Source organism: Camelus dromedarius, chromosome 13, assembly GCF_036321535.1.
Source record: "Camelus dromedarius isolate mCamDro1 chromosome 13, mCamDro1.pat, whole genome shotgun sequence".
In the NCBI taxonomy this organism is placed as follows: Eukaryota; Metazoa; Chordata; class Mammalia; order Artiodactyla; family Camelidae; genus Camelus; species Camelus dromedarius.
Window position 1 is genome coordinate 70,126,467 of NC_087448.1, and position 9,153 is coordinate 70,135,619.

The following is a 9,153-nucleotide window of genomic DNA, read 5'->3' on the forward strand; positions in this document are numbered from 1 at the left end:
TCAAATTAGTGTTTTCCTTTTCTTCAGATAAATACCCAGAAGTGGATCATATGGTAGTTCTATTTTCAGTTTTTTCAGGAACCTCCACAGTGTTTCCCATAGTGGCTGCACCGATTTACTGTCCCACCCACAGAGCACGGAGGTTTCCCTTTCTCCACATCCTGCCAGCACTTGTCGTTTCTTGTCTGTCTGATGACGGCCCTTCCGACAGGTGCGAGGTGGTTTCTCAGAGGGTTGTGATTCGCATTTCTGGGATGGCCAGTGGTGTGAGCGCCTTTCCACATGTTGTGTGTGACTTCATGTTTCCCAGAAGTCAGGGGCACCTTCAGGTGGAGCAGGGAACAACTCACGGTTCAGGTGGTCTTTGCTTTGCCGTTTCTGCCTCCAGCAGTCAGAGCCGTTTTGGAAAGTGAATGTGTATCCCAGGTGAAGAAGCAGAGCACATGAACCGAGCTTTTGGAAGATTCATGCTTTATGTTCGTAGGTTCTTCAGCCACTTCAGCAGCGGTTCCTGAGGGTGATAAATCAGGAGAACTTCCAGCAGCTGTGCCAGCAGGAGGAGGTCAAGCAGGAGATCACGGCCACTCTGGAGGCCCTGTGCGGCATTGCCGAGGCCACCCAGGTTGACAATGTGGCGATCCTTTTTAATTTTTTAATGGACTTCCTTACCAATTGCATTGGATTGATGGAAGTTTATAGAAATACCCCAGAGACCGTCAACCTCATAATAGAAGTGTTCGTAGAAGTCGCACATAAGCAGATATGCTACCTTGGAGAGGTAAGGGCTTCCGCTTTCATTCCCTCCACGTGGGAACTCCTTAAAGCTCTGGCAAAGTAGCAGAGTCTTTACTTCACATTTAATGGATGTTATTTCAAATGATGTTTGTATGCCGCCAGAAAGTTTTTCAGAATGACTGTTTTCAAAAGAACTCAGCATTCAGAGGAAGGTAGATTCCTGCCTTAAAAATGTTAATGGTAATTTCTTTGGCTAGTGTGTTGCTCAGTCAAACTCATTCAAATGAGGAATATTTGAGAAAACAAGTGGGTTATGGTAGGCAGTTCTACCCATTTCTCTGTGGTGATTCCTACGATTTAGAACGTTAAGTGGCGGTTTGTCTCTTCGTTCTGTGATTGGGGTGGATGCTTAGACACACCGAGTTTCATATTCAGGCAGCGAAGATGTCTGTCTGTGTGTGTGTGTGCTTTCCTGCAGTCCAAAGCTATGAACTTGTATGAAGCCTGCCTCACTTTGCTGCAAGTCTACTCAAAGAATAACCTGGGGCGGCAGAGGATAGACGTCACGGCGGAGGAGGAGCAGTACCAGGACCTGCTCCTCATCATGGAGCTCCTCACCAACCTGCTGTCCAAGGAGTTCATCGACTTCAGCGACACAGGTGACCTGCGCGGCGCGGCCTCGTCGGCCGTTAAGTGGAAGTGCTTTTCCACCCCGTGTTTAGTCCATTTTTCCTCCTTGTTGTGAAAGTAACGTGCTCTTAATAGAAGAACTTCACATGATCCAGAGCCAAGTGTAAACTGTGCTTTGGTAGTCTCCCTTTTGGCTATTTTGCACGGCTTTTTTCGTAACTACTCCAAATACGATTTTATATTCTGCCTTTTCATTAATGTATTGTTGGCCTTTCCCTTGTCTTTAAAATTTCCGTAACTTCTTGATGGCTGTGTGGTGACCTGCATTTGGGGTTCCACCTGTTTTCCTAGCGCTGGGCATCTGGAGTATTTACAGTTTTGCTGCTGCAGTGATGTGTCCGTAACTTCTGTGGACGAATCTCTGTCTACATTTCTGATTATATCGTTACTGTGTCCACTGCTCAGAGGCTCTTACTATATTGCTTTTGAGGATGACTGTCACACTGTTTCTCACCGGTGTTTAAATGTTATCACTCAAGAGTCATTTTTAATCTAATGAATCAGAAGTAGTATATTTTTAAAAATTTGTGTTGCTTGCTTAATGAGTAGAACAAACTTTTTCATTGGGTATATGGTTTTGTTAGATATTTGTTTATAGATTTTGATCCCTTATCTACTTAGGTTTTAGGATTCTTACTAATTTTCTGTGCATTCTTTTTGTGTGTGTGTGTGAGACCCAGTTTTTAAAAATTTTTATTGAAGTATAGTCAGTTTACAGTGTTGTGTGGATGTGCTTTCTTTACAGATTAAGGATAATAATCCTTTGCCATATTGGTAGCTTCTTTATTTTTTAACATACTTTTAAAAATAGTTTATTTTCTTTTTATTTATTTACTTATTTTAATGGAGGTGCTGGGAATTGAACCCAGGACCTTATGCATGCTAAGCATGAATTCCACCACTGAGCTGTACCCCACCCCCTACCCGTAGCTTTTTTAAAAGCTGTATTTTTATGCAGCACTTAATTTTCGTATTTTCCCGCATTCCTTTCCAGTTCAGAACAACCCCACACACCTGTGAGAAAAGTAAATATTACCATGGAAAGTGTGTAACTCATAGTGTGCCCAGTGTTTCTGTGGGGTCAGTTTTACTTTTCAAAACCACTGCCTAGGCACGAGCGTGCTGCCGTCCTTGTGGGAGAGGAGTGTGAGCGTGGAGTGTCTGCTCCAGGCACCCTGAGACCCTGAGCGGCCCGGGACCACGGCCGGCGTCTGTCGTCCGCCTGCTCAGAGATGCTGCCTGTCCCCTCGTGGGGCGGGACCTGCCCACCTTCCTGCGGGGGGAGGGGAGCTCTGTGGCGCCGTCGGCGTCCGGCTGTGCGACCGCTGGTTTTCCCTTTGCAGACGAGGTTTTCCGAGGGCAGGAGGTGGGGCCGACGGCCGGCAGGCCCGTGTCAGCGGCGGATGTCGTGCTGTACGGGGTGAACCTGATTCTGCCCTTGATGTCCCAGGACCTCCTGAAGGTAACTGAGGACACGAACGTGCTGCTGGAGCTGCGTGCGCTCGGGTCTGAGGGCCTTTCAGACAGGAACACACCTGATTTAATGGAGGGCTGCCAGTACCTGCTTGTCTGTTACGTGCGTGTGAAAATAGAACGTTTGTGTTACTGTTGCGTGCCCTTCACGCTCGTGTGTGCTGCTCCGTCCACGGACCTCGCCTAGGCTGCCCCGGAGGCCTCGTTCTCTGACCACCACCGTCAGAGAAGGACGGTTCTGCCAGAAACAGCTCTGGTGTTCGCAGCGCAGGCTCCCTCGTCGCTGTCAGGCGTGTAAAGTGAGCTGCGTGTTTGGCGTGTTCCTGGGGTCCTTCTCGAACTCCTCTCTCAGATCCAGGGGCTGGGCAGCAGCCCCTCCACGTAGAGACGGGATGCTAAGAAACCAGGGCTGGTGCAGGTTTAAGGATTGTACCTTCTGAGTACGTTGTGCCTGGTGCGTTTCCTCACAGTCAGTGTCGAGGGTGCGGGGTGGTGGGGCCGCCCTTCCTCCTCCCTGCGTGCCTTGCCGTGCCACTGGGGTGAGGGGCACGCACAGTGCGCAGGAAGGACGAGTGCAGAGGCAGTGAGGAGGTGGGGAGGGAGGGAGGCGGGAGCGTTAGGAGTTGGGGCAAGTGCAGGAGAGCCGGGTGCGTGCTTCCCTCCTGAGAAGTGTCTCTGCAGAGGGGTTTGGGGAGCCCCTGAGCCAGGGGCTCCTGCAGCAGACAGAGGGTGGCACATGTAGGAAGCTCTGTGTATTGATTTGCTTTTAGGGTTTTTGGTGTTTATTCATCAGATAAACCACTGAATATTTAGATATGTATTTTCTTAAGTGAGATTAAACTGGAGGTTTACCTACTTTTACTCAGTTCTCTAGGACTCTGCAGCCGGGAAACAGTTTGGAAGTGTATGGGATTGGGCGCTCTGTCCTGAGCATAATTGTAACAATTTGAGTTACATTCTTGCAGTTTTTCCAGCATGATTGAGGGCAAATAAATACATTTGCAAAGGGGTTTTATTCCCAGGTCATTTAATAACTTTAGATTTGGCTGTTTTGTTTCCTTTTTCAAGGTAAAATTATTCCCTTTATTGTAATTTATTTTTACATTTAATTAGGTCTTTATGTTTTCTGTATCTTGTATTTGTTTTAAACAAAATCATTATACTTAGAAGCTTGACAGTTATTACTTTATTCTATTAATGAAAACAAATCAGATATTATCTAACATCTAATTGTTTAATATTTCTTTTTCAGTTTCCCACCCTTTGTAATCAGTACTACAAATTAATCACATTTATCTGTGAGATTTTTCCTGAAAAAATACCACAGCTTCCTGAGGATCTGTTTAAGAGTCTGATGTACTCGCTGGAACTAGGAATGACATCATATCCTTTGAATGAACATTGTGATCACTTGTCACTGGGGAAGAAGAGCTTGCCTGAAGAAAAGGTTTTAAAATTTGTGTTTTGTGGGTCAGTCTTAACTTCCTTAAAAGTAGTCTTCTCCATAACCACCCTCATTCTGTGTTTCTTTCATTAATTTGCCTCATCTGGTCCTCTTTCACAGCAGCCAGAGGCATTTGGCCCCAGGTCCCAAGGTCACTCTCCGCTCGGGCCAGCATGGGTAGTGTCGCACCCCGGGGCCGAGCCGCTGGCCTCTGCCTGGCCGAGCGCTGCGTGGTCAGGGCGCCCGGCGTCCTCCTCTCTCCCGGAGCTCGGGAGAGCCGCACCGCGGTGCTCACCTGACCGTGTGCGCTCTGGAAGGGCTCGCCCCTTGCACGGCAGCTCTAGCTTTTACCTTTTGTAAGTGAGGCATAGCTGCTCTAGTCTGTTCTTTGACCTTGGCGATCAGAATGAGCTCGGAGGTTTGCCAGCTGTGCCTGGAGGCATTGACGCCCTTAGCGGAGCAGTGCGCCAAAGCGCAGGAGACGGACTCGCCGCTGTTCCTGGCCACGCGGCACTTCCTCAAGGTGAGGCGTTCGGGGCGTGTCGTGCGACCACCTGCCCAGGTAGGTGTGCTCAGTTTCCAGGGGGCCAGTCCTCCAGAGGCACTGACAGCTTCGTGGGAAATACTTCCCCCTGGTCACTGTTCTCTGGAGGCCAGCTTCCCGGGGCACATCACTCCCCACTGTTACTTCGTGTCTTGACAATGTGTGTGGCGAGTATGCCAGGGAATTTGGCCGTTGGACTGTGCGGTAGCCTTGGGTCTTTAGAAGCCGTTTCCTTGACTTTTCGGATTTATTGAATTATTTAACGTGTCAAAGAGCAACTGCACCCTTCTCTTTCCTGTCCGGAGCCGGGCGGGGCTGGGGGCTGTCTGGCCGTCCTGCGTCTTATTTGGGGGTGTCCTTGTGTGCTTTCAGCTGGTTTTTGATATGCTGGTTTTGCAAAAGCACAACACGGAGATGACCACTGCAGCCGGAGAAGCTTTCTACACGTTGGTGTGCTTGCATCAGGTACTGGGCTCGCCTCCCGGGTCCCCTGGCTGGTGCCCAGCGGGGGGGCGGTTCAGGTGGTGGGGGAGCCGCTGGCGCCTGCGTCCCTAGTGGGTCTGTGCCTGGTTGGTGCCTCCGCTCCGTCCACCCAGGCCGTATTTCTGCCCCGCCGGGCGCTCCCACTCATCATTGTGTGGCTGTCTGACAAGCTGTTTGATGGTAGTAAGCAGCTGTTCCCCTTCTCCACTGTGACAGACCGTCCTTCACATCCGTCGCTGCCCTAGAGCTTGTCCTCAGAGACTGTGCTCGGGCCCAGGAATCAGACGTGACAGTGACAGTGATGTGGTCTCTGTCCTTGGGGAACTCACAGCTTTGCAACGGAGACGATGGGGCCCCTGAGGGGTCTGCTGTCGGATAGCGTGGGAAACAAGCGTGTTATTTCTTAGCACAGCATGGAAAACAATGTTTGTTTGGTGGTTTGAGCCTTTGAAGACTGAAGCGCCCTGATCGGGGTGCCGGAGCCGAGAGAGGCTGTGCCGGGCTCGCCCGTGTGCCCCACTCCCAGGGGGCGTGTGCCTGGTGGGTGCTCGGGCAGGGCCGCATCAGGCCCCCAGCTGCCCCAGGCTCCCGGGAGTGTCCCAGCCTGCCCAAGTCCTTGCCAGTGGAAGCTTGGCTTTTTCCAAGCATAGAAGCTGTGGCTTGTGCCTTGACTGGCGCTCAGGGTTTGGAGGGTTTAAATGCGCCTTCCCCGCAGTCCTCCTGTTCTGCCTGCGCCCGCGGGGGTACACTGGGCCGTGGGCCCTTGTTCCCCTCTCAGAGCCTGCTCAGGTGGCGCCCGTCTCGGGGGCCTTCCTCCACCACCTGGCGCCCTTGCCCCACGTACGTCAGCCGTTACGTTCCGATGGCCTTTTGGAAAACTAGTACGTATAGCACAGGGAGACATACACAAGGTCTGGTGGCGGCTCACAGAGAAAACAGTGTGGCCGTGAATACATGCATGTTCATGTACGACTGAAAAAGTGTGCTCACCACTGGAATTTGACACAGCATTGTAAACTGACTATAACTCAATTAATAATGTTAAAAAAAGAAAAAAAGAAAAAAAAACGAGTTACACTGGAGGAAGGAGAGCAGGACTAGGCGTGGGCCGGCACGGACTCTTGCTGGTCTGGCCTGGGCGGCACTGCCACTCCTCGTGTGCAGCGGAGGGATTTGAGTCTGCGCTCGAGCCCGGGAGCAGGCCTCTCCCTTGGGAGGGTGGTTCGTGCAGCCACCCTGGCTTGGTGCTGGGGGTGGGTAGGGGCTGTGCCTTACTCTTTCCGTCCAGATGTGATTAATACTTGGCTTCAGCATTTTGTTCTGTGGTGATGTCCTGGGACACTAATGAAAAAGAGAGACAGATAAGCTTTTCTATGAGCGCTTATCTGGGGGAGCTGCCCTGACCCCACACCTCTCCTCTGTGTAAGGCTTTCTTGTGGAGGGTATTACAGACAGAAAAAGTACAGCCACCCCCGCAATCTTCCTGTGTTTGCTGAGCCCCTTCCTCTGAGAGCCGCGGGGTACAGTCGTCCAGGTGTCCTGCCCCCTCTCTGAGGAAGGACGGCCCCCAGGTCCTGTCTGCCCGTGTGTGCATGGCTGTGCTCAGAGCCACGATGGCAACACATGGCATAAACCTCCAGGAATTTGAAAGGTCACAGACTTAGGTTATGTATTTTTTAAAAAATGCTTAGAAAGCACAGAAGGAAGAGGCAACATGTCAGGGTTAGTGGTCACAGGAGATCTGGAGCCAAACAGCCAGTTCTTGCTCAGAGGCAGTGTGAGCGTGGACATGTTACATACGCTCACCGTCTGTCAGAACTTCTGTCTGCAGAACAGAGATACATAAGCAGTGCCTACCTCACAGGATTGTTAGGAAAGAGTTACTAATATGAAAGGTTGGAACAGTACCCAGATAATCGTAAACTTCCAGTAAATGTTACATATTAAAAAGAACTGTCAGATGGACAACAGGCCCATGAAAAGATGCTCAGTATCACTAATTATCAGAGAAATGCAAATCAGAACTACTTGGAGGTGTCAACTCACACTGGTCAAAATAGCCATCATCAAAAAGTCTGCAAATAATAAATGCTGGAGAGGGTGTGGAGAAAAGGGAGCCCTCCTGCATTGTTGCTGGGAATGTAGCCACTATGGAAAACAGTATGGAGATTCCTTAAAAAACTAAAAACAGACTTACTATACAATCCGGCAATCCCACTCCTGAGCATATATCCAGAAAAGATAAAAACTCTAGTTTGAAAAAATACATGTGCCTCAGTGTTCATAGTGGCACTATTTACAACAGCCAAGACATGGAAACAACCTAAACGTCCATCAACACATGACTGGATAATGAAGTTGTGGTATGTTTATGCAATGGAATACTACTCAGCCACAAAAAAGAATGAAACAATACCATTTGCAGCAATGTGGATGGACCTAGAGATTATCATACTTAGTGAAGTGAATCAGACAGAAAGACAAATATTATATGATGCCACTTATATGTGGAATCTAAAAAATAATACTAGTGAACTTACTTACAAAACAGAAAGAGACTCGCAGACATAGAAAACAAACTTATGGTTAACAAAGGGGAAGAAAGGGGGAGGGATAAATTGGGAGTTTGGAATTAGCAGATACACACTACTACATACAAAAAAGATAAACAAGAAGGACCTACTGTGGAGCACAGGGAACTACATTCAGTATCTTATAATAACCTGTAATGGAAAAGTATCTGCAACGCAGTACACACACACATATAACTGAACCGCTTTGCTGTACACCTGAAACTGACACAATACTGTAGACAACTTTTTAAAAAAGGTTGTCAGACCTTGCCTTTTAGAACCCACCGTCCAGCAGTGGGTGTTCTGTGTGGTATTTGAGGAACATACGTGTTCTCACGTGTACTTATCTCTTCAACAGGCTGAATACTCTGAGTTGGTTGAAACGTTACTATCGAGTCAGCAAGACCCGATTATTTACCAGAGGTTAGCGGACGCCTTCAACAAGCTCACAGCCAGCAGCACTCCGCCCGCGCTGGATCGCAAGCAGAAGATGGCCTTCCTGAAGAGTCTAGAAGAGTTTATGGCGAATGTTGGTGGTCTCCTTTGTGTCAAATAAATGACAAAACTTTATGCTTAATCAGATCCTTCCTGCAAAGTGCACTGAATTGCTAAAAGTTGACTTGAGTCTTGTCCTGTTCCTCGGTTCTTTGGCCCTTTGGATTTGGAGATCCTGATGGTTTGGGGTGTGATGCAGTGAAGGAGGGAGTCATCCTGGCGTCAGCTTCTGCTGTTGGGTATCAGCCACCGAGCGTCATACGTGTCTTGTTGATTTCCAATGGTGATCTTTAAATTCTAAATGAGATTTTGTCTGTGTGCAGACGTGGGCACCGTGAATACACATTCAGTGCCTTTTCCCTCTTAGAGCATCAGGTGGCGGCTGCCCAAGCTGAGACTTGGTGTCATCAGGTCCCAGGTGGGTGTCTCTCGGCGGAGTTCTCCAGGTGTCGTCTGCTGAGCCCCTGCACCCCTGAGGAGCTGGTTGAAAGGTAGACTCTTGGGCCCAGCTGTAGACCCCCGGAGTCCAAATCTGTCTGCTGGATCTTAGATCCTTCCTTTTAATAAGCTCCTCTCCTCTGCTCCCCCCACCCCCCCCCACCCCCCAGTTTTCAGTCTCTGCAGACGACACGGGGAGCTTTCAGGGGCTTTGTGCTTTCTGAGTCCTCCCTCTGAGGACCAGGAGGCCGTCCAGCAGTGGAAGAGCACCTCTGGTG

The 9,153-nt window shown here is 49.4% G+C and overlaps 1 protein-coding gene across 6 annotated transcripts in view; it reads left to right on the forward strand.

Annotated features, from left to right (window-relative positions):
- Positions 1–8,519, forward strand: part of XPO4 (exportin 4) — a 98,086-nt gene extending 89,567 nt beyond the window's left edge. For all 6 annotated transcript variants that reach the window (XM_064493279.1, XM_064493278.1, XM_031465709.2 and 3 more), the window contains 7 exons: positions 485–778; positions 1,214–1,394; positions 2,769–2,887; positions 4,151–4,281; positions 4,748–4,865; positions 5,259–5,351; positions 8,301–8,519. In XM_064493279.1, the coding sequence (XP_064349349.1) occupies positions 485–778; positions 1,214–1,394; positions 2,769–2,887; positions 4,151–4,281; positions 4,748–4,865; positions 5,259–5,351; positions 8,301–8,498 (1,134 nt within the window). In that variant the 3' untranslated portion in view covers positions 8,499–8,519. The remainder of the gene's footprint in view (positions 1–484; positions 779–1,213; positions 1,395–2,768; positions 2,888–4,150; positions 4,282–4,747; positions 4,866–5,258; positions 5,352–8,300) is intronic.
- Positions 8,520–9,153: the final 634 nt, after the last annotated feature.